General features: G+C 48.2%; 2 protein-coding genes across 7 annotated transcripts in view; one reads left to right on the top strand and one right to left on the bottom strand.

Annotated features, from left to right (window-relative positions):
* Window positions 1–238: 238 nt before the first annotated feature.
* LOC120830310 (bifunctional methylenetetrahydrofolate dehydrogenase/cyclohydrolase 2, mitochondrial) lies at window positions 239–8,797 on the bottom strand. 2 transcript variants are annotated; one of them, XM_040194870.2, is made up of 8 exons: window positions 7,831–8,797; window positions 7,003–7,187; window positions 6,718–6,840; window positions 6,059–6,211; window positions 4,714–4,821; window positions 2,528–2,620; window positions 992–1,117; window positions 239–668 (listed from the first exon to the last, which is right to left on the bottom strand). In XM_040194870.2, exons 1-8 carry the CDS (start codon window positions 7,968–7,970, stop codon window positions 553–555), a joined length of 1,044 nt encoding a protein of 347 aa, XP_040050804.1. In that variant the 5' UTR covers window positions 7,971–8,797; the 3' UTR covers window positions 239–552. The 2 variants fall into 2 exon arrangements, with proteins under 2 accessions (XP_040050804.1, XP_077943164.1); XM_078087038.1 differs by having other exon boundaries at window positions 7,696–7,833.
* A 2,112-nt stretch (window positions 8,798–10,909) lies between these two features.
* The window catches only part of slc20a2 (solute carrier family 20 member 2), a 32,424-nt gene continuing 16,214 nt past the window's right edge, over window positions 10,910–27,119 (top strand). For 2 of the 5 annotated variants that reach the window (XM_078087037.1, XM_078087033.1), the window contains exon 1: window positions 11,836–12,444. The gene's annotated coding sequence lies outside the window, so the exon portion shown is untranslated. Of the gene's footprint in view, window positions 11,104–11,684; window positions 12,445–14,423; window positions 14,590–24,212; window positions 24,307–27,119 lie in introns of those variants that run through there. The other 3 variants (XM_078087034.1, XM_078087035.1, XM_078087036.1) reach the window with 3 other exon arrangements.

The raw sequence follows: 27,119 nt of genomic DNA, 5'->3' as shown, positions 1-27,119 counted from the left end.
TCAAATCTCAGCATCACCGTAAACTGTTCATGAGCTCTGATTTTTTGAACTTTGTTAATTGTCATTCAGTAGTTCGTACTACGCAGCGTTAATTATAACACGCCATTAATACCGTGTAGTAAAGTCAGTAAATTCAATCGAGTTGTACAATATGATACGAATAAGCGACTGTCTAATAAAGACAAAATGAATGTGAACAATCTGTAAATGAGGGGCAAAAAGAGATCGTACTACTGGCACGGCATTATTTATCATTTAATATTCCTTTTCCAGAGCATCTGGAATGTTCAACCAAAACAACAGTAGAAAAAATATGAATCTAAATTCTTAAAAAGTGAAAGCAATAAATTAAATCCATAAATAATAACATTCGAGGTTTAAACGAAGTACGTATCAAGTAAGTTTCCCAGCAGGTAGTTGGAACTTGGAAGTTTTGAACATGTGGTTTTTAAAAATAAAAATATGTCTGATAAAATGTGTGTAAAACTAAACAAACTGATACACATGTTTGTGTGTGTGTGTGCACGCACACACACACAAACGTGTGTGTGTTTAATGCATCAGTGCGTTTCTGGCCGCGGTCACAGTGTTCTTCATCAGCATGGCGACGGTCATCGGCCCCACGCCTCCGGGAACCGGCGTGATGAAAGCGGCCTTCTCCTTCACTCCTGCAACAAGCCCAACAAATTGACATCAAACTAATTATTTTCTGCTAAATTCATTCCATTCTTGCATATCTGAGCTTGATATCTGAGGAAGAGCTTGAGGGACTGTCTTCCTCTCGGGGTTGAGATTATAATATGATAAAACATGCCTATGTACTAGTTCTACTGTTTAGTGTCTAAGAGGATGAAATGATGAAGAGGGGACATTTCGGACAGACATGGATATAAACTAAATCTCGACTGATTGGTGCGAGGCATCTTCACCATCTACACCTTTTTTTTTTTCCTGTCTGAAGAAGAGCGGGTGAACGTTTTGGATTATTCACCATCAAAGTCCACGTCGCCGATGAGCCGCAGTTTCCCCGTGTTCGGGTCCTGGATGCGGTTTATGCCGACGTCGATGACCACCGCGCCCTCTTTCACCATGTCTGCTGTGATCAGCCCGGGGACCCCTGGCCACCGGAAGCAGGAGCACAAAAGATCACCCTTAGTCATAGATTTCTCATCTGATTCAACACCAATTCATTTAGTATGCACCTCGTAAGCGAAACACAATTTGAAACAATTAGGATTTTAAAAATAGATTGGGAAGTGGCGCCTTCTTGTGTGTTTTACTGCATGTTCCCAAAGCTACAGTTGATCAAAGTACCAAGGTACCTTTGACACTGGTTTGTAATCACAGGTTAGCCTCGCCCCAGGCGTTAAAGCCGGCAGACCAAAAAAGGAGACGATAACTCGGCTAACCGAATAATTCAAAGCATTGTGTATTTGTTTTTGAAGGAGGCCGGCTGCCAGAGAGCTGTAAATTTTGTCAATTTGAACCAGCCAGACTGCAATTGGCGCTCCTCAACAATGGGATTAAGTCTGAGTCAAGCAACAGTTGATGGCAACTTTCCAAAACCCCGACAGAAGCCACTCGGGTTGAAACATTGACCCCATGTGCATGGTGACGCCACGCGGCCTGGAAAAGCCTTTTGGACAGTTGTTTGGCCGGAAGCAACGTGAGATTCCCTATATTGAGAAACATCACACAATGACAGTTGGAGGTGCCCTTCCCAAAAAACTGCTTTTAGTCATCAGGAAGTGTCCTATGGATCACAAAGCGAGGACTGCTCGGGCTTTCACGCTTACTTAGAGAGTGACAGAGGCTCCGGCCCTGCTCTGCTCTGCCTTATGGCTTCTGCAGAAGATCGCCTTTTTGTTCTGCAGTTGTATGAAAGTGAACATCCTGCAACTTTTAAGGGTTGATTATTGCCATTTTGACAAAGATCGTTTCCGGTAAGGAAGGGCTGGTGAGCCCTTTCACAACCTCCGGGTTGCGTTACCAGGCCGTTCCACGGAACTTCCAACATTATGAAACAGATTCCAGAGCTGGTTCGAGCAGAATCATTATAACAATTCCATGCGACTGGAAGAGGGAATTGACAAGTACAACACGTTAACGACGGGACGATATTTTGTGGCCCCCGCCTTAATATGAAAGTTTAATGTCAGTGCGGCCCGCGAGTGTGTGTGTGTGTGTGTGTGAGAGAAAAGAGTGGCTTTGGATGTTCATAGTTTTCCGCCCTCTTTCACGCAGGTCCTGATGTATCCAGTGCTTCAAATCACAAGGTGCCGGAGCGATAAGTACATACGACAGCGCAGGTACAATGAGCACGGGTCCAGGAACGCACATAAAGCGACGTAATGGTCTGGTCCGCGTTCGGTCGAGGTATGACGCATCTGAATTGAGTTCGAGACCGCTGCTTTAAGGGAAATCATCCACTCACAACATGCAACTCTAGTTGGTGTTGTTGAATTAACCTAGAAAGTCCTTTCTGTGCGCGATTGGTTCTCATCGTGTATCATAATGGTGGCACTACCTGCAGCTGCAATGATGATGTCGGCCAGGCTGGTCAGCTCCTTCAGCTGCTCCCTGGGGGTGCATCTGTGGGCGATGGTCACCGTGGCGTCACCTGAGGGGACACCAGTGTTTCTGCATCGTTGCCCTTCACAACCTGGATAGATCTCATTGGGACAACTTACTATCCCTCTGACGCTTATGCTAACCAAGGACATCAGAGACGCTGTGTGTAAAGACGCAGGAATATAGATGACAAAGAAAAGGAATATTTCAATAGACAACAAAAAGGGTTTTCATAGGTATGGAAGAAAAAATTGATGAATATCAAATGTGGACAACATAAAACCTCCATAACTTTGTCATTCATTACCTGCGCGAGTAAGGGAAAGTAATAAAAAAGAGGTTAGACTGTCATTGGTTTTACTTTGTGATTCATGAGGTCACACAGATTGATCAAAGCGTGCCAGTAGACGGGAGCAGTTTGGAAAACTAGACGCAAACGGCTTTTTTTGGGGTGTGTAATTTGTAACACCATTCACCTCCATTGTGTTGAGTTTCAGTGGTACAGTGGCAGTGTGTACAAATAAATCCGTCACTCCGCGGACCGGATGAAGCCCCTGCGGCCATGACGACATCGGGCAGTCAGTAATGACTCCAGACAGGGATCCTGATCTCTATCTGACAATGTGGGGCCACATCCCGCACCATCACAACTGATCTGAGACCTGGAATGTGGGGGGGTGGATCAGAGGGTCATCCGCAGTGATAAGAGGAAGGAACGCAAAGGAGAGGCAAGTCGAAGCGCATCGCACCTCCGGGGAGGACGCATTCCTTACGACACGTGTGTCTCTGTGGGAGGGAGAAGACAAAGAACTGCCAAAGAACTGAAGGAAATGAGCTCATGAAAACGCGCAATTTAGTTAGTTATTTCCCCCCCACCACCACCCGCTGTATATTGGTGTTTGGTACAGTTTAGTTGCCACAGTTGCTGGTTTTAAGCAATGAAAATACAGTCTGATGTGAAATGCAAATATTATTTGCACGGCAGTGGCCGTGCAACTTAATCAAAAGGTGTGAACGAGTTTATTAAATTTAACGGTCAAAGGTTTCTTTTATTTATTTATTTTTTTAAATCAACGAGAATGGTTTTTACTACTACTAACTAGTACTATTTTAGGACCCACTACTAAAATATCAGAGCAAGGTTCCGGAAGTTTAAACATGGGCTGAAACCTACCATATTTGGACTGTGGAGGAGTGACACCGTGAACAGATCTGATAGGGTAGCAACATGTCAATCACAAGGAAGCCCCGCCCTAAGGCATTCCCTGCATAGTGGTAAGTGGACCACAATTTGCTTACACGCTGTACTGAACACTTGGAAATAGGGAGATTGAGTTTGTTGAATGTGTACTGAGGTGATAAATCAAGACAGGAGAGGAGAGAGTTGTGGAAAAATCACCCATGAATCCAACTTTATTTTACAACCTCAGCAGCCGCCCCTGCTGGCCAGGAGAGAGGAGGCCATGTGAAGGTTTTCTGCGTTGGCTTCGCTTTTTAAAAGGGGTTGCCCGTCCGTGTTGCACTCCTATAGAGTCCACCTCATCCTCTTCCGTCTCCGTCCCCAAATTTAAAGCACGCTGTGCCGGTTAGAGCAGCGTGGATCAGACGCTTTACACACCCAAGCACATTTGGTGACCGGAAAAGAATGACGCAAAGTGATGCGGCATGTGTGGGGAGCCACTTCTCTCAGAGATGGACGTGGATCGCTGATAGTTCAGAGTCTTATATTTAACAAACAGAATAAGAATGTGAAATGTCTCGTCTCCCGTTAAGACAACTACCCGACGAGCTACCCTGAAAGCTTAGAACGCCACCTATGACATCCGATATTGCACATTTTGTTGGCCCTGACCTCTAGCAGGGCAACACTTGGCCAACCAAATCCTCTCTGCTTCTTCCTGCGCCCATATAAGGACAGCAGATCCGCCTGCACTAAAGTCTCGCCCTGTTTGCTCCGTTCCCGTTTCCCGTCTTGGAACACTTCCGCCATGACGTGCATCAGCGTTTAATGTTTGATTAAAGAAAGGTGAGGAGTCGCCAAAATGGGGCAATAGCACATGCGTACTAATATCAGCACCCAAATCAAAACGCAATTCTGACACACCTATGCGCACACACACGCACACGCACACGCACACTTACCCCCGGGACGCTCATGCTTGCGATCGGTGTGCAGCAGCATTGCGATGGGCATTCCAACATTTTTGGAGCGGCCGGCGACCACTACATTCTTCCCCACCGTCTCAATGCCTGCAACACATTTTGGAAGAAATATTCTGAGTGAATCATGCACTTGGGAAATGAAAAAAGCTGTGTGTCCAAGGAGCAAACACATTCTCTAAATGCTGATCATCAACGACATCATAGAGAGAGAGAGAGAGAGAGAGAGAGTCGTCATTAGAGTGATTGATAGTAAGATGCGTTAAATGCACTTATTAGACCAATATTTCAGAGTGTATTCCATATGAGAACGCCGGTTAGTCTTCGTCAGTTGACCAACACGCCGCAAAAAACAAACAAACTGTTGTCTGTGTGAGCTCACGTCTGAATGTGATGCACGTTCAACTTTATACAGTCACGATTACAGCAACCACAAAAAAGGCCTCTCCTGTTGCTTCCATCCACCCATCTTCAAACCGCTTGTCCTTCATACAGGGTCGCCAACTTCGGGCGAGAGACGGGGCACACAGACAAACAGCCATTCACACTCACATCCACACAACTACAGGCAATTTAGAGTCACCAATCAACCTGATCCCCAGAGCAGGTCGGAGGAACCCGGAGAGAACCCACGCAGACAATACATAGAGTTGAGGGCACTCATTGGGAATACAAACACTTCGCCACAAACAAAACAAAAACAAAAACCTCCATGATCGAGGACCCTTGCTCGCGCTCTCGGGGGACCCCTCGGCCCCACTTTTGTGCATTAAACTTTCCCACTCGGTGGCTGCACTCGTGATCAAAGCGTTTAGCACTTTGAACGCCGAAGCCCTCCAGCCTGGTTAGACAACTTCATTTTTCTTGTGTTATTAAATAGGGTTTCTCAATTCTGATCCACTTGTTTTACTTACACACTGGAAATGCAATATCTATACAGCATGTATAATATCTTTGGAAAAATGATTGTAAGGCGCCACCTCGTGGGCTGGACACGAAAAGGCAGGAAACCCTCCAAAAATATTATAGCTCAAACAACAACAACAGACGTGCTCATGTTTGTTCAGTAAATTATGGAAAACAAACTAACAAAATAACCCAAACAGAGTAATTTACTCAATGTGCATCTCTCAAATTCTGTCGAAACTAAAGATTAAATTAAATTTAAAAAACGAATAACAGCACGAGGTAATACAAAAGAAGAAACTTTGATATTGAACCTCAATGTCACCCTTAGTTTGCAACGAAACATGTTCGTAAAATCCAAAACACAGTGTAGAACGTGGTCATGAGTCACGCGGCTGCAGAGGTCCCTGTGGGGTCTTACCTGCTCTTTTGATGATCTCCCAGACTGCTGCAGGTGTGGCGGGCACCATGGACCTCTGGTCCAGACACAGCTTACCGATGTTCACGATGTGGAAGCCGTCCACGTCCTTCTCCGGCGCGATGGCGTTACACACCGCCCGCTCGTTGATGTGCTCTGAAGAAGACGACGATGGAACGTGACGGTCAACGGTCGGCTGCAACGTCACACGACGGCCACATTCTCATTTAACGGTAATTTAAAATATCCTTTAGCTTTTGGCAGTAGCTCGGCTGTGGGCCCCGGGCCAGTGGTTGAAAGCAGCTGTTCAAAAACAACAGCTGTGCGTTCCACTACTTATATCACCATACTAGTAAGTACTTGCATGAATCCCAACGCGTAGCATGTCAAAGACACCAACGAGCCTCACTCTGTGTGGCCGGCTGCAGTGTGCACCGCTCACTAAATACAAGGACAAGCGTGCGATTTGGAACTCAGTGGGAAACGCACATCTGTAATTAACGGAACTAGCGATGGCCAAATTCCATTTAGCTGCCTCGAATTCCGGCCCACTGACCCCGGAGCCATCGTTCATGTTGTGAACGCTCAAAGGCAACAATGAAAAGGCGTCACGGCCGAGCAAAGCGGGCGGGTTTGTTAGCCGCTGGATGTCCGATGTTTACCGGGAAGCGGCAGCTGCACCAGCAGGCCGCTGACCCTCCAGTCGCGGTTCATCTTGTCGATCAGCTCCAGCAGCTCCTTCTGGGACACCGAGCTCGGCCGCACCACCGTGTCGCTGGAGATACCTGGAGAGAGCGCTTGAGTCACCAACGCGCGCCCAGAACGAGGCCACGTGCGCGCCAAGTCAGCCCACGCGTGACCCTGCTCGTGAGCGCGTGTTTATCCATGCGTGCCTATGTGAGGTGCTTTTAGGGCGGAGCTAGGCGCCGCGAACGCTCGTATCTGACCCAGGATGCTGGCGGCCCGGGTCTTGTTCTTCACGTAGGTGCGACTGGCCGGGTGGTCCCCCACCAGGACCACGCCCAGGTGGGGTCTCATGTTGCCCTGAGCTACGAGCTCTTCCACATCACGCTGGATTTCTCTGTGGAGCTGTCGAGCCAACTCGGCCCCTGAAATGACCACGGCGGCGTGCCTGGAGAGGTGCGGGAGGGGAAGCAGACGTAGAGCCAACAAATCACTTCAAATAAAGCCGAAACGATGCTCGACGAACCAGTCAAAATGAATGAAAATGTATGATACAAATGGAGTATTACGGGTAGTTTCTTATTTATATGAAGTAAATTTACGTGGAATTGGCAGCAATGCTAATCACCCGCTCTTATACAGTCTGTTACAGTTTAGTTGCAGATTTCTGAAGAAGAAGAAAGCTGAAGTAAAAAGATGGGGAAGAAGAAGGAGACGGGGAAGGAAGGATGAGAAGGAGACGAGGGGAGGAGGCATAGAGGAACAAATGGTGATAGTAGCTGGAGCAGCGACGTTAAGTTAGTGATGACTTCATTCACTTTCCGTTATTTTTACGCCCACGGTTATTATTAGCAACGGCAATTCACATTGAGCGGCTCGGCGGACGCTCGCCGTCCTACCGGAGGAACCGCGGCGAGTTATGCGAAAAAACCGAGCCGTCCGTCGGTTAAACCCACCCTCGCTACCGCGGACGGTGAACCTTCCCCCCCCAGGAGACACCGACCCCCCCGACCGGAAGAAGGACAACGGAGCGGCGGCGGCGGCCGCGTTCACCCCCGACACGGACCCCCGACCGGAAGGAGCAGACTCACCTCGCGGCGGACTGGTGGACGTGTCTCCGCTGACCCTCCTTCCTGCGCGCCCGCGGCCCGGCCCGGCTGCAGTGATGGGGGAACGGGAACGGGCTGCACATCCTGAAGGAGGAGCGTAGCGGTGAAACAGAGGCCGCCATGTTTGTGCGTGCGCGTGAGCGCGTGCGTGCGTGCGTGCGTGCTGATGAACGACGGTTCGAACCGCCGAGCGTTTGCGATGCAAATCACGTGAACCACAATTCACGGGAGAGTTTCAAGCCACCGTGATGCACATTAACGAAATCTCGGGGAAATATATATTTTTTAAAAACAAACAAACATTTTTTTTCATTTCACGCTAAATAAAGTGAGGTTGATGAACTCAGGTGAATGTACCATTTTGTGCCGTAAAGCAAAGCAGATGTGGTGAGAAAAGACGCAGGTTAATTAACAAGGTGAAAGGTCAGGAGTAGTTACCCAGAGCTCAGTGATATGGTCCTAAAACCATAACGTGCGACTTTGATTGTATTCCAGAAATGGTGACAGAGAATGATAATTAAGTAGGTTTGTAGAGGAATTACACGCTTAAACATACAGTCTGCTATGATCAATTCCCTTGGTTTGTATTGGGGAATTAGTATTAATAATGATCTATCATATTAATTATGGTATGTTATGAGTGACACTTAGACTGGATCCTCACGTGGGTTTATATTTTGTAGCCGTCGATTTAAGAGCAAATACAAATTTGGCCATTTAAACATTATGCTGGATGAACACAAATTAAAATCAGTCAGTGTCAGTCGTGTTTTTTTCCACAAGATGGCAGCACATTTTCGTGAACTAGATTGTGTAAGGTCCATTCTAAAGGCTTTATAATCCCATAATGCAAGAATGAGCATTAGAGGAATAAAATGCACAAATAACATGTAAATTAAATATCTGACTGTGGGTTGGCTGTGGGAATAAAGGGAAAAGGGCGCAGAATTATGGCCCAAAGCTTGCTGATGTACCGGAAAGATCAGGAAAATTGATTACGAATACCGAATTACGCACCATTTAGAAATCGGTGCTTGTTGGATGCCTGGGTTTGGTGCACAGAGCACACAACAATGGCTAGAATTGACTTTTTCTGATGGCCAATAAAGACTACAGTATTTTGCCTTTTACATGTAACCAGTGAAGGCGGGATGAAGACAGGAGGGTTTGCAGCATGGATTAAAAAAAACATCACTCAGGAAATTCCCATTTTAAGTTGTTGACAACAGTGGGCTCACCTGCAGGAGGATGTGATTTTCTCACATGGGGTAAGAAAAGCTGTTACATAAATGTCTGAAAACCAACCCTATACATAAATCATCACTCATCAGATACTGTTTTACACACGATAACCCACATGTATTCTACATCTACACTCCTGCGTGGTCCGTGTTAACCGAACACAAGCTGTGCATGGTGTGTGAGCCGGCAAACACAAACCAGCTATACGTTTCCGGAGTAACCGTTGGAGTAAGGACATGGTCAACGTGTTAGAGGGCAGCATAATGCTCAAGAAAGAGCACCGAGAGCATTAAAAAAAGAATCAGAAAAGTGGAATTAAAGGAAGAATACAGATGCGTGCGTGAAGCTCGCGACGCACACCTGTAAAAACACGCTCATGTCAACATCATTCCCAAAATTGACGTAAAAGCAAGTTTATGATTTTATCAACATGACAAGTTGAGAATAATGGTTTTGTTTGAGCAATGCATTCAGAAAATGGTGTAAACACCGCGCCCAACCAGACCAGCCCGAACATGAGACCAATGCAGAACGTCCTCATTATCCTGGGGGACAAAAGCCAAGCTGCACTTTACCTAATTAATGGCTTTTACATACTGTTTGCCAATGCATAGGCTCATTGAATCACTCCAACAAAAAAAGGTACATTTAACTGTCAATGAGAAGATTTCTTGCGTGCAACCCGCCGCAAAACAATATTTTAGATTTTTGACATCCAATTGTTTGTTATGGTAACACAGACTGTGCAGTAAATAGTCCCGTTGCCACCCAGGAATCACCACAGCATGAGAAGACTCGTAAAAAAAAGATCAACTTCCTGTGAACGGATGGAGCTCTGATATTTGTTGTGTTACTGTGCCTGATGGAGCAAGATGGCAAGCCTTTCAGTGTTTGGTCTGATGGAAGAAAAAAATCTATATTCATATACTGTTTATTACATCTACACGCCTCTGACTGGGAAGCAGGTCAATTTGCGTAAAGGTTTGTTTGATTCTGAAAGATGACTTAGATGAGAGGTTCACAGACAAGAGGCCCGAGAAACATCCGTTAAACCATTTCAAATATTTGACAAATCTTCTTTTCTTCCCCGATACCTTTAATCATAATTTCATCCAACAGGCTGTAACCAAGAGCCAGTCTTTCTCATTTTTGGCTTTGGTCTTTTCCAGGTTTGAACCCACTCTGGGTGAACACTATGTGAACACACATAGTAAGATATGCTATTAGGTTGAACTACCCCGAAGTAAATGGAGTCATTTGCATCCCTCCAGTTCCTACTCATGTCATTGCTTCTTCTTTGTACAATTACTACAAATTCCCCTTGTTTTTCACGTAAAAATCACGTCAAATGTCCTCTCATTAGGTGCATACCATCTCTTTAAAATCAACTGCTGTTGTACCAGCAAACAGATCAGTTAGCTTTAGGCAACAAAACAAAATGGAAAGGTCATGGAAAACATAGTTGTTTGTGTGTAACTACGGAGGTGCAGTTAATGAAGTTAAGTGACAAATACATCAAGGTTGACTTTTCATGTCTGATGGGGAGGGAGCAGCTCTCTGATAGACTGATTTTGTGGTTCTTATACATTAAAAACATGCAAAAATAATCTGATTTTATAGGTATAACTTTGTCTCTGATCCATGTGTACGTGTGTAGCTTGAACGCAGGACTTTTACTTTCCAGCAGCCCCGGTGTCAGCTGAAGTCTTAAGATTATTATGTTATCATGGCTGTCAGAGTCTCTTTGGGCTTGTGTGTAGGTCGACAAAGTCTTGGTCCCACATGGAATAACAACAATTGAAATGAGTACGGCCCGGATAGGCGTGGGTGGGAATCTGTCCAGAGAGTCAATGAAAGTCAGTTGCTCCACCCGAACACCGGGTGAAGGCTGCAGTCGTGTCTCAACAGGCATTTATAGAAGTCAAAAGGGAAAAAATTGTTCAGATCTCGGCAGGAATCCTGACATGCGGTGAGGATCCTTCATTCATCAAACTCAAGGCTGTTTCATTTACGGTGAGAATTGGAGCGCAAGGTGGCCGCGTGTTGGTTAATTATTCAATTTACTCAGAGAGGAGACACTCCGGGTGAATAAGGTGTAGTATATTATTTTTAAATGTTATTTTTCATACATGATTATTTCGGTAGACGCCTGTTTCCAACGGCTTGAATTATTTTGTTGCGGTTTAGAAGAGAATGTTGGATCGCTCTTTGTATCGCCGCAATAGGTTTTGCAATGTTATTAGAAAATAAAATGTATAATAACTTTTATAAATTTACGTTTATAAATTATTCATGACAAATCACACCTCACAGAATAAGAGTGAAACCAGAACTTTAGGTGGAGATTTTGAGAAAAAGGTGCCTTTAAAGATATATTTCCTAAAATACAATAACACATCCCATCCTTCTACAAGATCAAAAACATTACCGCAATATTTATTATGTTATATTCTTGATGAAATATTCAAACGAGGCATTATCTCACTTTCGGTAAATGTAAGATAACTCTAAAGAGATGTATGTTTTCATCACACGCTGGAGTCTGGTTTGACCCCCCCCCCCCCCCCCTCCCCTCCTCCTCCTTCCGGTGTTGACTGGCTGGCCCGGTTACGTAACACGTGTGTGCCTCGCGCACGTGGCCGCGGCAGTAACACATGGCGATATTCTCGATAGATTAAAACATTTCTATCGACCCGGTGATGTTCACACGGACGCCGCATTAAGCACCGACGGAGAGACGAACAACGTCGAGATCCACAGACGGCGTGAAAACAGAGTTCGCCTCTGCCGCTCGGAGTGAGCATTAATCCCGCTGTCAGAGGACACGGCGGCGGCGCGCGGAGGGTTTGAGCTGAATGCGGCTGGATCTGTTCAATGAGGGGCATCTTGTAACATCAGCCTAAATGGCGTTGAGCGTCTTACCCCCCCCTGTCACCATGCCCTCAACAGATTGACCACCACCCCTCCCCTCGCGCGCTCTCCTTCCCCGTCTCACGCTACTCCCCCTCCCTCCCTCCCTCCCTCATCCCTCTCGCTGTCATCCCGAGCAGTGCTGAGACGGCGGCTCGATCCCGAAGCGCCCGGATGAGAGCAGCAGGCGACGTTCAGGGCAACATGGTCGCGTGAGTCGAGGACAGCCTCTCCATTCCGGGCGGTAGCGGTCTGCTGCTGTTGGGGGTCGGACGGCGGGGTTGGGTTGGTCGGTTGGGGGCGGGGGGGGCGGCGGCAGCCACTGCTGGAATCTGTGACATTTTCGACGCGACCCGCGGAGAGCGGCTCTGGGAAGACTCACGGGCGGCGATAGAGGCGTGGAGGAACGACGCGTTCCCCCCTTTGCGGTGTCCGATTTCGCCGGTAAGTAGATTTTGTCTAGCAAAAAAAAAAAAAAAAAGACACAACCGCCGCCCCCTCCCCCTTGTTTAGCTACTTTGCTCGGGCATTTCTTTGTGGTGAGCGTGTCTGCGGGTGAGCAGCGGGGCCTGGTGCGCGCGAGCCCCGCTGCTCCGCGAACCGCGGCCGTCGTTGCGTCGCCACACGCGACTGCGCCGTCGCGTCCGCGTGCTCGAGACGTCGTCGCCGCCGGTGAAACTAAAACGAGCGACCGGAGCTCCGCTGCACGTGTTCGCGGTAGAGCAGCACGGCACGCGCCACTATGGACGCACCGCCGCGTCCACCGGTCTGAAGCAGAGTGGGACGATACGCGTGTGGGGGGACGACGAGCACGAGCGTCAGAATCGCTGTTAATCACGCGAGTTCATTTCTCTCCAGAGGAGCAGATTTTGACGAGGCGGGTCGAAGACACTGCGCATGCGCGCTGCCCCTGCCGCCCCGTTGCCCAAAAGTAAAGAAGAAGTTGGGCCTCGCCTACCCCCTCCTCGCATGTCCCGAAGGGTCCGCGGCCCTTTATCTGTCCCGCTGTCTCCCACGCTGTTCTGTTTTCAGTGGGACAATAGGACATTGACATGCGCACCTGCAGATCGCTACCTGCGGCGTAAGAAGCCGGACAGGCGGTTTCTCCCTTTGTCGACCACGGTGGAGAAAAAAGGGTCGACAAGAGAACTCACCAACATTGGGACGTGGTCCGCCGGGTTGGCTGGGGGGGGACACACCCTGCAAAATGTGTATTGAAGTTACCATCGATTCCTAAAAAATGCCCGAAGAGCTGCTCTTACATATGTCTTTATTAGGTTATTATTATGCAGTAATGCGTCCGTCGTAGCTCATTTACTGCGGCTCGAAACTCTACTCTCAGTTAAAAAGGAAGACCAACAAATATATATGTTTGTGTTTAGTCTTAATGTTCTTAAAGTAAGTAGCCATGCTGTCAAATGCATGTAGTGCAGTGAAAAGTAAACCCTAAAACGTAACAGCAAAAGTTTAAAGAAGCATGACACGGAAATACCGGTTATGTAAAGTACAAGTACCATACAGCAGGTTTGTACCTAGTACTGCACTTGAGTAAATATCACTACTGGAATGTGGATCTTACTCTATTTTCCCGCAGTCTTCATATTCAACGTGTCCCATTCCCTTCTTTCCTTTTCATATTTCCCAGGTTCTCCCTCCCCAACATTAAACCCGTCTTATCCTATGGCCCACATAGGCGGTTGAAGCACATAGCACTGGAGTTAATTATTAATCTTCTTATTGCGATAAGAAAGAGCAAGAAGAATGCCGCGGGTATGCCACAACCTCTCGGGTTTTCCCTCCCAGTACTCTCATGAAAGCGCTTTTTTTCCATAAACACAGCAAAGGCTCGTAAAGTTGAGAAAGAACCGCATCCTCTGATTGCCGTAACTTGGCCAGACATGAAGGTTATAAGAGAGATAGGACACCGCATTGTGATAAGATAGCCGATTAATGACATCCCCTATTTTTGGGCTCCAGGTGAGCGGACGTTTCCGTGGCTTTTTGTCTACCGCCTCCTATGATAAGGACCACGCCGCCGGCCGCTCCCTGTCCACTGTTTGGAAACCTTCTCAGTTGTGCGTGAATAAGTCCCAATTGATTCTTATTTTGCAGCTCCTCGACGCCCTTCGCTCGCCTCCGACGCGGCATTTGCAGAACTCCTGAAAGGGGATTTACACAAATTTGACGTTCTTGCTCCCGCTAAAGTCTAATCTGCTGATTTTCATTCGCTCTCCAAGAACATAATCAGTAATCATAGTATGATAATCAACTTTAAAAGAGACAAAAATCCCCTTTTCAAAGTGGTTAGCATGTGGTAGGTTCACAGAAAGACACAGATTGCATTCCTATTTTGACTGTACTTTGACCTGTCCTTTTGTGAGTCTAATCCTTCCGGAAAAAAAAGCTCTGGAGGCAGAGTGATTCACACTAAATTGTAGGTGCCGCCGCAGCTCCCACCGTCAAACACTCTCTGCCCTTTTTTTATTGCTGAATCCCAAACGCTTCGCAACAGACACGGCGAGTCGGTGCACATTTCAAACGGCACTCCGGTCTGGCGGCTTAATCTCGTGTTTCTGGAAGTCATGGGAGGTATGTGCACGTTGTGTAACGAATGTTTTCATGTTCAACACTCAGACAGCGGAGTCGGACCAGTTGTGCTTTCTCTGTACTCGCGGTGCGCCGGCATGGGTTTGCTTTCTGAGAACCTCTTGGTTCCAGGTCATTGTTCAAATTCGCCGTACCTTCGTTTTTCTCAATGATTGCGTGTGCTTTGTTTTCCACATGAGACAAACACAGTGTCACATTCATGAATGCATTTATTGTTATTGTAAACATTTTTTTTTTGAGTATAAGGATCTTCTGCCTCGATGTTTCCGGTGACGTCTGCTGCTGATATTTGTGTCTGTAACTTAAGCTGGCCGAACTAAAAATATCCTCAGACAGCTCTCTGTCAATCTCACATCCAGTGTTGTTCAGACCGGGATGATCCCGAAAGGATGAACCCTTGACTTGCTGATGTTCGGTGTCAGGTTGACCTCTGATGGAGGTTGCTGTGATTTGCAGCAACAATTGTCCCAGTTGTTGTCAACAGCGCCAGCGGAGTGCCAGAACCTTGATCTGAATAACTTCTTTCTTTTGGGGTCTGCCCCGGCTCAAATGGTGACCACAAGATAAGCGATTTGATGCTTGGCTGCTACGTTTCCTGTGCCAGAGTATTCTTGAGCAAGATGCAGAACCCCAACTGGCTTCACAGCAGCTCTGTGCTTCCGATGTGCTGCGGACGGGGAGATGCAGAGGTCACATTGGATTTATGAACTGAATGTAAATAGCCATTAAACATGAAAGTTTTAAGGCGCTGTTAAAAAGGGAATGTTAGCATGCTAAATTAAGACGCGTTAGCATTTAGCTATGTACAGAAGCACAGTCTGACAAAGCTGCAGGCCTGTAGATATGTCTTATTTAGATCGAACCATTTTTAGACAAATAAATGATGGTTGCTGCCCCACGGCGAATCGTAGCACAACAGATGGATGCATTTTTTCAGCATGGTTTTGCATAGAACATTATTTTTCATGGTTAGAAAGTGAATCAACATTTTCTAAGATGACCTGACCTTGTTCTCAGGACATGACACGTGGGAAAACGTAGGGAAAAGTCACTTTTTGGTCTCCATGGCGACCTCCACAGTGGGCCCCTACCTGCTGCCAGGGGGCGTGTCCTCTGGGCGCAGAGGCGTTGGCAGCGGGCTGGCAGTGTCACAGTCAGAGAACAGTCTGTCTCTCTGATCGCGGCCCACCTCGCCCTCAGCGGCACAATCGCACTGTTATGTCTGGGCACCCCTTCACCATGACAACGTCACATGACAGCACAGGGAGAGTGGGACGCTTCATGCTGTGTGTGTGTGTGTGCGTGTGTGTGTGTGTCCGCTTGTAAACGGCATTGCTCAATCCATGTCATCACTTTAAGAAAAACAAGTTAATCATGTTCATATATAATTCAGAGAGGTCACAACGGGGACGCTGGACCGGATGAGCAGGGGAGGCCGGCATGCGAGGCTTGTTGTTGTTTAGAGGAAACGATGTCGGAGAACGCCGCCGAAAACAACCTTTTTCTCCTGACGACTTGGTTCCCAGCCTTTTACCAGATCTAAGTCGAACGGCCTCGTTCTGCATTTAAATATTTAGATTTTTGTGGTCCGGGCACATGTGCGGGAATGCTGCTGGTGCCAGGGAACTCCTGTGTAGTGGCCGCCGGCCCGCATTCTACCTCCGACCCCAAAGCGAGCCTTAATAGCTCGTTTCGCTCCGGTTCTTCGCCGACGGGCCTCACAGGGCGACTGCGGTGTCCTACGAGGTTTCTGCTGTCTCTTTGACAAATATCAGCGTTTACAATTGCCGTTGGCTCCGTTATTGAATCACGCCGGCTGCCATATGCTTCCCGGTATTCCCTCTACACCCCAGTCTTGGTCGCTTTGAAGCAAGAGACCTCTGGCATAAAACGGGGAGGCTTCTCGAAAAGGCCCTCTAAAATCTCTCCATAAAAAGTGTGTTTGCGTGTGCACGATTGGCCGCTTATTACCCCCCCAGCTAGCGTGTGACTGCTTATGCTCGCTGCATGTTCTTTTCTCCTTTCTTCCCTCTGACCTGTTGTGCGATCTTGGCGGCGTTTGTCCCCTCCACTTGGGCCATGAGAGCCCCCTTCTCTGCAGCGTTTGTGGCCGGCCTTCTGTGCGCGGCGGGGTCCGTATCAAAGCGCCGTCACACAGAGCGCCTCTTGTTTTGGGTGCTGGCCCGGTGTTAACTATGCCGATGGCGAGCTCACTGCCGGACTGTGGGGCTTTTGTGCGTTTTATTTACGGGAGGTGGGATGGACATTATTTCCCTGTTCTTGTCGCTCAAGTACATTTTCTCAACAGCACCGGGGTCCGTTTGAGACTTTGGGAATCTGGTGATGGCAAAGCAACGTAGGATATAGTGAGAGGCGCATGGGGGGAAGCTATTAGACGCACTCAGGGGGATCCGTCCAGTCATTGACGCGGTCGGCTGTTTCTGTCTCTGGCAGATACAAAATCCATGGGCCTGTCACCTCTAAAAATCCAGAGAGCTACTTTAAAATCAGGAGGGGATTGGCAAAACCGTGTGGGTGGGCTGCATTATATTGACAACAACAACAACATAAAATACATATTTGCCTTCTCTCCCAGTTTGTTGCTCAACTCTGAGTGGGAGGTCTGGTGAATGCCACTGGAATTCATAATCGACTAACATTCTTTTGACTTATAGATGTTAATCTCCCTAAACCAAAAAGAATATTCATTCCCCATAATGTTCAAATTCCTTATTATTTATCTAGAAAAATGACAATTTTGTGATTCCAGTACACACATTAACTCGTCTGTCCATATTTTCCCCATTTAATCCCAAACCAGCATTGTTTTTGTGCTTTTTTTGTCCCTGTGAAGTTTATATAAGTGGTGATGTTTGAACAGGTGTGGGCTCACGTGTCTCCGCTGTGCTCTCCTGGGCGCGCTGAAGGGTGCGGACGGGTCCCGGGTGACGGACACGACTCGGACCCGTCGGCCCACCGGCGTGTCGGTGACGTCCGCGGCTGTTTGGCGCTGGGTGGTGCGGACGGTGGAAGGTCTCCATGTAAGGACGAGCAGCTGGCCGACTGCTCGCTGGACATGTGACGCTGCTATTTCCAGCCAAACCATCCCTGCTTCCCGCTCGCCTTTAGCAACAACAGCGAGCGGTGGATACGCGACACCTCAGAGAGCCGCGGGGGGGAGGAAGGGGGGGTCAAGCAAGGTGGAGCGCTGGCATGTACGACTGACAATTGTTCTGTTGCAGATAAAAAGGGAAGTGAAGGGAAGGCACATGACAGCCTCGGCTCCTTGGTGAGGTACTTAACAAGTCATTTCCAAATCCAATTTTCTGTCTCAAGTTTACTGTCAATTTGAGACCTTTTTGTGGGTTACTATGGGAACTGTGCATGAGGATGCACTGATTTCATCTCATCAGATAGCGAGTTTTTGCCAGATACCAGTGTGGAAGAGATCGGGAGCCTTTACAAACATACATACTATACATGCTGTAAGCGACTAGCAACTTTGAGAACAACAAATCACAGGAAATACAATATAAATGTAAACCTTTCCGAGCATGAACAGGAATTAACATCCAGTTTATATATAAATTGTCCAGCTCTCTGAGTGGGTATCGGCACCGGTGCATCCCTAGTTTGGGCTGCATGGGCGGGAACTGCGGTGGCAGTGAACCAATCAGACGTCACATTGCACCATTGACCTGTAAGCACACACGTTTCCCCCGTGTGGAGGAGATGTTTGATTATCTTACAGCTGAAGACCCGTTGACCCGTTGAGACCCGCCAACTGGTCGCTAACACGTTAGCAATGCAAACACTGTCTCAATAGTGTGAAAGTTTAAACGCTAAATGTGCCGCAGGATATTACATTAATGTCACCCATAAGTAGTATCGCTGAACCCCCCCAGTGAACATGTTCCCTGCCCTGAACAGGTGATGACATCTTCATAACGTTTCACACATTCCAGCCCTGCTGATGCTTCACAGAGAGTCTCCCCCCCCCCACACACAGCTTCAGTCTTCACTGCACTCTGTCAGCGTAACCTTTACTCATACACACTTCGGTTAGCGTGGAAATAACTCATTCAAAGCCCAAAGTGTAGAGTACAAAAACTGTAGGGTTTGTATACCTTTCACAATAAAAGCCCTAGACATAGGCAGTGTTTCCCAGAGCGCACTCAAACTCACTCAGTAAGCACTCAGTAACCCAGTCTGCAGTGTCTCAAGCTACACGTCGATTTAGCTCAAACAGACCGCCAGATTCTGCTCCGGTCACTTGGATCGTGGTGGAATAGTTTTGATTACTATTTAAAAGCTAAAAATATCCACGGAGGTGGTATGTATTGTCAAAGCCTGACTGAGTGTGTTTTTCCTCTTCGTGAGAGACCAACGCAGTGGCTTGTCTTTCTCATACATACAAGTAGCAGGTGGCCGAGCTGTAATGACAGCTGAGATGTCTGAAATTAAAAATTGTTCATTGTTCATAGAAAAAAATCCATCCGTGCAAGATTGGAGCGACGGCGTGCCCCCTCCTGGGTGGGAAAAGGCCGTGTTCTGATTTGAGGCGATGGGTGGAAAAACATTTTTCATCAAGGAAACGGTTTGTATGCCAACGGGATTAGAGGCGGCCCTCCATCCCCAGAACACCAGCAGAGCGCCTGTCACCTGGAGTTTTCCTCAGCGTGGAGCTCCAGAAGTATCTTGATTCATTTCTGGAGTTTCGCAGATGAGCATTCGAATTAGAAAAACAGAGCGAGAGCAACAAGAAAACGGTTTGTGTGGAGAATTCATTAATCTACATCTCTCCAGTTTATAATCTTCGATTACGACGACTTCAACCATGTTGTTGCGACCTGATTTGCCAACTCGCAACTCGTTACCAAACCTGACCTTTTTGTGCGAGTGAGTGTGTGCACCACGTGCTGCAAGTGTGCAACACCACACACAACACGTGATAGATAACACCGGTCACACAGTGTGTGTGCTGGGTTATTTTGAGATGAACTCTTTCCTGCTTCAGAACAGCAGCACGGATCTGGACAATATTTGATTTATCTGACCAATCACGGCTTTCAGCGTAGCATAGTTTGTACTTTACCTTGATGAGGACAAAAGTAAGTATAAAATCTTCAATGACATGCTGTAAATGTGGGCTTGCCCCCACTCTGGATTTGCCATGCACCACCCACTGCCGTGGGGGTCTATCAATTGCTCGTTCATACATTTAAAAATAAACGTTTTCCCCGAGTGACCCCTTGATGTGATTAAGGCCTCGCCACGTGAACCCCCCCCCCCCCCCCCCCAGCAAGTACAACTCACTCACATTTTTCAGCATTACTTTTCGTAGAATCGCAGCAATGGATAATCCGCTGACTCAATGACTTGCAGGCCTAATGCGGGCCGGTGCTGAAGTTAAACGTATGGTCAATACAGAGTGTGTGTGTGTGTGTCTGTGTGTGTGTGTGTGTCAGAGGCCTGGCATTCCTGCAAAGTGGTAGCAGAGCGAAGGGCCCAACGCCCGCCGCCACGTCTCACACTACATGCGCACAGCAGCAGGTCTAATGAAAGCAGCATAATGCTATTAGCTGGGTCATGTGCTGGGAGCAGGATTAAGAGCAGGAGGGCACAGGGCACTGGAGCCAGCTTACAGGGGCTCTCTTTCTCTTTCTCTCTCTTCGCTTCTGTCCTCCTCTTTTAACCTCGCATCCGCCGTCCAAGGTCACAAATGGCGTCCATGCTCTATGACTCACCGAGTTAGTAGAAACCAACATGCAACGTCAGAATATTCTATTCTTGACAAAGATCCACAGTTTTTTGATCATCTTTTTTTTCTTTTCTTACCCAATGATGCAAATTATTCCCCTTTTTCCTAAAAAAAGACCACGCATAGCATGCAAGAAGTCCAGATTCTTCTAAAGTCTATTAATCTGTCTCACTCAGTAACACTTGACGAAGGCCCGTGGCATGTTAGCACCGGGGAGAACTTTCCCATAATGCTCTTACGGTACAATGGAAAATGCAAACCACAATTGGCTAACCGTCTAGACGCTAATGGGCCGTGACACGGCGTGATACGCGCTTTATACAAGCTCCAAAACAAGCGACGATGTATGCATCCCAAAGTGTTCCCGTGTGTGTGTGTGTGTGTGTGTGTGTGTGTGTGTGCGCGCTTGTGTACCCGTAGTTCCGTTCTGTTGATTGATTTGACCAGGGACACTCAATTTGTTGGGTGGGGGCCACTTTCGTAAAATGATCGGAGGCCAAGGGCCACTTTGCTGCAGGGGATCCTGCACAAGCTCACATGTGTCTAATTTGATTACTGTACAACCGTATCGTAATAGATGACAGGACCCAAAAAGCGTGGCCGCATTTTCAAACGGACCAGGTGGCTCAAAGCCATTTGCATGTCATCCGTCAGCGTTCTTTTAAGCGTTCATTTTTCCGCCCTTTGGAAAAGGCCAGGACGCTCTGATCCCCGTCAGACGTAGTCTGAATCCTCGTTGCTCCGCTTCCTACCGCTGCTTTCGCACAGTCCCTTGTCTTGCGCTCTCCTTAATACAGGCGCCCACTTTGGCCCAGTAACACATTTTAATGCCACGCAGCCTGCCAAACGGCAGATTACCGGTCCCAGCCAGTGGAGAACGAGGTGGGGTTAGGCGTAGCGCAGAGCCAGATCAACATTTCACCGCTTCCACGCCCGAGATGAGGAGAGACCGGGAGAGGGGCGCCCAGCAGAGGAGCGAGCACAGGGGCCAAAAGGGGGCCAGGCTTCTCCGTCGGGCCCCGACGCTGAATCGAGGAAGAGAACTGGAACTGTCTGGCTGCAGCGAGGGAGGGAGAGAGTGAGGAGGGGTGAGGAAAATAGGGAGAGGGTCATGGGTAAGTTGACTCCCACTCTCAGGGACATGGAGGCAGATGGCAGAGAGAGAAGAAAGGCAGACCACAGGCACCACTGTTGGTACGTACCGAGCGCTCCTTCCTGGTGCGTGTCCATCTTTAGAGGCACGGTTCCACTGGTCAGTCAGGAATCCACGCTGAGTGCGTTTTATTCTCAGAGGTGACTCATAGTTTCTGCCGACCTAAAAGCTTTATTTAACGTGTGTGTATGTTCCCGGTTTTCTTGTTTCTACTCTTTTTGTATCGCTATGTGTGCTTTTGGAAACACGTAAACAAGTCCCTCGGCCATTTCGGGGACGAGGGAGTCCAACCAGTGTTCGGTCCCAGCTAAAACCAGAGAGAGGCGACCTTAAAAGAGTGTTTAAACACAAGGCTTACTTAAGACTGGAGGTCGGGGGGGGGGGGCTCCCAATTGTTTGCTGTGGTAACACGCTCTGGTGCTGCTAAAAGCTCGGGTCAGTCTGTGTGAGGCTCACATGTCCCTGGTCTTTGTCATACCTTGAACTTGGATTGGAGGAGGCGACCGGTCCATTAATCGATAAGCTGTTGGCAGGGCATGAATGCATGTGGACAGTTCACCGAGGGGGGGTTTATTACCATTGGGTGTTCTATTGAAACCGATCCATCAGCAGCGCGTCGACGCACTCTGTGGCCTCCGTCGCCTGAGTAATTATGGAGAAAAGTTAAAAAGAGGATATTTGTGTGGAAATACCTGGGTGATCCCACCAAATATTTACCCTATTTCTATTAATCATCAGTAATGTGAACATAATGACTAAGTGGGTCGATCTGGTAAAATTGCATCACTCTTCTGTAATCCAGCCTCTAAAACCAGTAACAGTTATCATGATATCCACAATTAAGATTTAGTCTCATTTCACAATATCAATATAATGTAATGTGTTGCCCTGCATGTGCACATCTCATATTGACCAATCCGATACCAGTGTTTTATTTAAACCGGTATCATGCTGCGTGGATCAATCATTCTGTAAAACAAAATGTACTAATTGAATTCATACATAAATAAATATAAATGTAGTAAAAGAAAAATGAATTCATCATTGTAATGCATATCATTACATATTATAACAATCTTATTAACATAACCTTATTAAATAGTGGGCAAATATTGACTACATCAGTACCCGCTCCAGATGTTGGGGCTGTTATGGGGGTGTCCATTTAACAAACATACGTGTGTAAGTACACATCCAGCACCCACAGTAACAGCTGCTGTCGGTTGTTATGTCAAACCCCTCAGTGAGCATCGGATGGAAAATGTGTGACGTTTCGGGTCAATTTAGTTTCAAAGCAGTCGGGGAAACCGCAGGGCGGCGATCAGCCTCTCTCCCTCTCCGCAGAGACGCTGGAGACCAGCGATATCTCACATTGGTACTCAGTGCTGCAATGCAGAGCTGCACGGACGGAGAGTGTGAGGAGAGCGACGTGCTCTTCTTACTGTTGTTGTCATTCTTGGCCGACCCCCTGCGGGCCTGACTGATCCCGGTACCGCGGTGTGTGTGTGTGTGTGTGTTTTGGTTCTGAGGAGACAGCGCCTTCCCGCCGCGAGGCAGTCAGAGGCAGCAGGTGCAGCTGACGCAGATTGGCTTTTTAGCAGGCAGGGGCCAGCTGGTGGGGGTGGGGGTAGTAGTGGGGAGGGAGGGGGGTGCGAGGATCCGAAATCGGAGACACTACCGGACAAATGAAGTGTTGAATGGAGTCCTTGTACGGTGCCTGAGATCGGGGAGGGGACCCGGACCTGAGCTACCAGAGCTCCAGTTGTGTGCGTGAGTGCTTTTAAGTTTATGCTTTCAAAGACGATCAAGAACAACTCGAGGAAGTCGTGCCAAAACATTAAAAAAAGTCATTTTATGCCCTGGCTGTGGTGCTGGAGTCATAGTCCAGAAAGCGGCATCCTGTTAATGTCCGAGTTTGTGTGTGTGTCTCTCTCTCCCTGCCTCTCTCCGAGTGTCGCTCTGCCTCTGAGCCCTCGCTGCTCCTCTTCTTCATTGTGTCTCCCTCGGGAAGACCAAGCAGCATGAAGACGTCCAGCGCGTCTTTCTGAAAGAAGGACAATTGTGGCAGAGGGAGCGAAGCCACGAAGCGTTCAGGTAGTCAGTGAGTGTCTCTATGTGTGAGAGAAAGGACCTTTCTTTGAGTGTCACCAAAGAGAGAAAGAATCTAATAAAAGTAGTCTGGGCTCATCGGGTCACGCGCTGCGCCGGTTGCGTAACCCGCGCTGTAGCTCCCCCCCCGAGCATGCGTCTTCATATTAGAGACCGATGCCCTTGGTCCGTCGGCATGCCGAGTTCCTCTCTCCTCCGGGCCGCGCGACGCATTCGCACGCAGCCGCGCCGCCATTGGCTGCCTCCTCGCCGTGCATCCGTCCCCCGTGTCGGGCGGAGAGCCAGTCGGCTGCGACCCGCTCTCCCTCTCCGCCGCTCGCCCATTGGCTGGCGCGTGCTGTGAATGAGGATACTTTCCGTTTAAGAGGCAGACTCTGGTCTTCTCTCTCGCTCATCTCTCACTCTCCGGCAACAGCGCCGCAACCTGCGGATTTCCTCACCAGGCGTCTTCTCTTTTTCTCCCCCTGTCATCAGCTGTTCTCCTCCACTCAGAACCCCCCCCTTCCTCCCCCCAACTCCCTCCGTCACGTCATACACTCCCCTCTTGTTTTTAATCCCCCGGTCCCTTTGTCTCCCTTTCAGCCCCCTCGTTTCTCCGTGTTGTCTCGTCTCTGGCATTCACTCATCTCCCACTACTCCCCCCACCCCACCCGCGCTGCTGTGAGGAGACGTGAAGGTGAGTGGAGTTGATCTGCAGTCTTTGGTCCTAACTTTCTGGTAGACGCCCTGTGTCCTTGGAGCCACTCGCTTCACGTGTAACAATTGTGCCTTGAGTCATCATCAGATGCTGCATGCGTGTTCTAGCTCTGTGCCCAGCTGATGAGAGGAGGAAGGGGGGGGGGATTCTGCGGCCAGGTAGTCAGCCGCGAGTCTGTGCAGACTGCAGCTCGTGACTGGTTGTTTTCACCAGCTGTGGTGCAATGGCACCATGGGCCGATTAATAAGCGCACGGCGACGGTCAAACCATCGGTGGGGCGAGCGCACGCCACGGCTGAGCTTTCCAGAGGTCAATGCTCTGACCCGGTAACGATGCTCGGCTCAGGCGGTGATCCAGCTGCACAGTTTCCCTTCAGATAATTGTCCACAGAAATGTGGGTATTCTCCACATGCACTGCACGGGTCACCTCATTAAAAGCTTGGACGTGTCCTCTGGACATAAAGGTGTTGCTCTTGTTTTTACCTGGATTTTTATGTCATTGCTCTCATTATATTTTGCTACCTGGCATGCAAAGTGTGTCAAGAATAATAATAATAATAAGGCTGGTTGCATTTGAGAGTCTGTCCCTTCCGAAGGTGTTTTCATTTTGAGTGGCTTTTTTAGAGTGTGAGGTAGATGGCGAACACACTGCACTTACAGTACATGCGTTTCCACCTGAGCAGAAAAAAATCAATTTGCAGATTTGCCTCTCGCACACACACACACACACACACGCACACACACACACACACCGCTGCCATGGGAGCCACTTTGAGGTCAGTGTTGAGTTGCCCAAGTACACTTTGACATGTGGACACAAAGAGCGGCGCATTGAAGCAGCAATGATTAGTACACTAGCTGCTCCTGAGCTACAGCCCCTCACAGAGACACAAGTTCATATCTTGTCCCGGAAAATAGCAAAATAAGCAGATCTCATAAAGCAGATTACAGTAAGAAATTGTGAGAATGATTGGATAGTCACAATGACCACAATGCGTTTTAATAAATGACCACTGAAAGTCCCCGGTTGGTGTAACAGGAGCTACAAATGCTGCCATGAGTTAAAATCCCAGACATCGCCTGGTGTCGTTGAGTGGGAAGAACAGCAGTGGCCCTCGGACAGCTCCCGCTCCCCCGGTGGCCTCGACTTCAGCACCCCGGACAGCGGCGGTGATTCTTATTGTGTCACCCCAGCTCAACGGGGGCGAACGCCGCCGCGGGCGGATCCACGCAGCCTCACGACCTGTCATTGTTGCTCCAACGTCACCTGGTTGTGTCTTTGTCGCTTGGATCCGGAATCCTCCGGATGAGTGGAGTTCATCTGCAGGGCTCTACGACGCAGCACCAGGGTTTTTAATCCCAACGTGGTGACCTCGTATTTCATAATGTCGTGTATTAGGAATGACCATAAAAATCCCTTCAGTACGGTGGTCAAAGCAGCTGGCATGAAATGCATGTCAATGATAACTCTTCTTTAACAACTATTCAAGACGTATTTTGAATCATTTTACTGAGCACTCTTTCCTTCTGCCGACATTTCCTTCTAATTCCATTCAGCATTTTGCTATTTCAATCCAGTCACCAGAGGAACAGCAGCATAATCACCAAGTGCATCCTCACCAAGATGAAAAGACCTTCCCGATGGTTGCGTAACATTTTACGCAGCTCTTTTCTCTATGTATTACCTTTTCAAAATGGATCGCTTGCAAAAGGCTCGTTCAAGGTCGCGTTGATTCATCCGTGGAAGCCGTGGAACTTGGTTTTACAACCTGGAACCGAACCCAGGATCATATGGCCAATCTGCGTTTTCTGTGCCCGGCCCGCATCACACGCATGAATATGAAACCAGGCCCTGGCACCACTCTCTGAATGTAAAGGTCGATGGAAGCAGCTGATTCGCTGCTCAAGGTCAAAGCCTTGTGCTCCACGCTGAGACAGCGCTGTGGACATTCCCATGTGGAGAGACATGATTCCACTACTAGGAACCTTTATTTGGTGTCCACGTCGGCGGTCCCCGTGGACTAAAGTGGGAGCGAGTCCCTTTTAGACAACCTCTCATTTTACCTCGGCAGGTGCCTTGAGGCGCTACGTGCAGTCCTGCTCCGGTCCTCCCGTGCGTCCCCCACGTCCAGCAGCCCGCCGTCTGTGAAGGCCGAGACGCTTCAGTCCTGTATCCAGTGGCAAACACGAATACTTTCCCCCTTTGACTAGTTGGCGCAGTTTTGCCTTCTTTGAGGACTGGGCGACCTTCTGAGTCTCCTCCGGTGCTCAGCGGTCAACAACAGGACTCCGTGGGTTCCCACTAAACTATCTAGTCTGGAAGGAACTTCTGTGGGCGGTGAGAGCTCCTCTGGCTGAGGCTCCACGATTAAACGGCCGGAGACCCGACGCATTGGACCCGGTCAAGGTGGCGCTGTGTGGTGTGTTTGAGGGCACTGGTTGCCTGAGTGGTTCTACTGACTGTAACGCACATTATTTTTATATAAAATGGGTCAAAAAGACAATTCAAATGAACATACTATGAGGTGTCATAAACACTCAAAACCCTTTATGTATCAGTTCCTATTCTGTAGACACTGGTGTTACATCTCATGCACTTAATAGTTTTACTATTGTTGTAGTTTACTTTTTCTATTGTACTACATTTATCTTACTGTATTTTACTATTCTATTTGACTGGTTTCAGTATTACTGGGTAGCTATAGTATCTTGCGCCACCATTAGTTGACATTTTAGCTTTTAGCTCGGTGGCGATCAGAAAAAAAAACGGAAATCGCACAAATGATCGGTTT

Source organism: Gasterosteus aculeatus, chromosome 13 (assembly GCF_964276395.1).
Source record: "Gasterosteus aculeatus chromosome 13, fGasAcu3.hap1.1, whole genome shotgun sequence".
Taxonomy (NCBI): Eukaryota; Metazoa; Chordata; class Actinopteri; order Perciformes; family Gasterosteidae; genus Gasterosteus; species Gasterosteus aculeatus.
Note: the sequence above shows the minus strand (reverse complement) of the source record. Positions and strands in the feature narration are given on the sequence as shown.

Bases quoted from the DNA above. Each gene is read 5' to 3' on its own strand.
- LOC120830310 (XM_040194870.2), bottom strand. From the start codon at position 7,970: ATGGCGGCCTCTGTTTCACCGCTACGCTCCTCCTTCAGGATGTGCAGC. The intron at 7,188-7,830 runs GTGAGTCTGCTC...GCACCTCTCCAG, and splicing joins GTCCACCAGTCCGCCGCGAG to GCACGCCGCCGTGGTCATTT. The intron at 6,212-6,717 runs GTAAACATCGGA...CGTCTTCTTCAG, and splicing joins GGTGCAGCTGCCGCTTCCCG to AGCACATCAACGAGCGGGCG.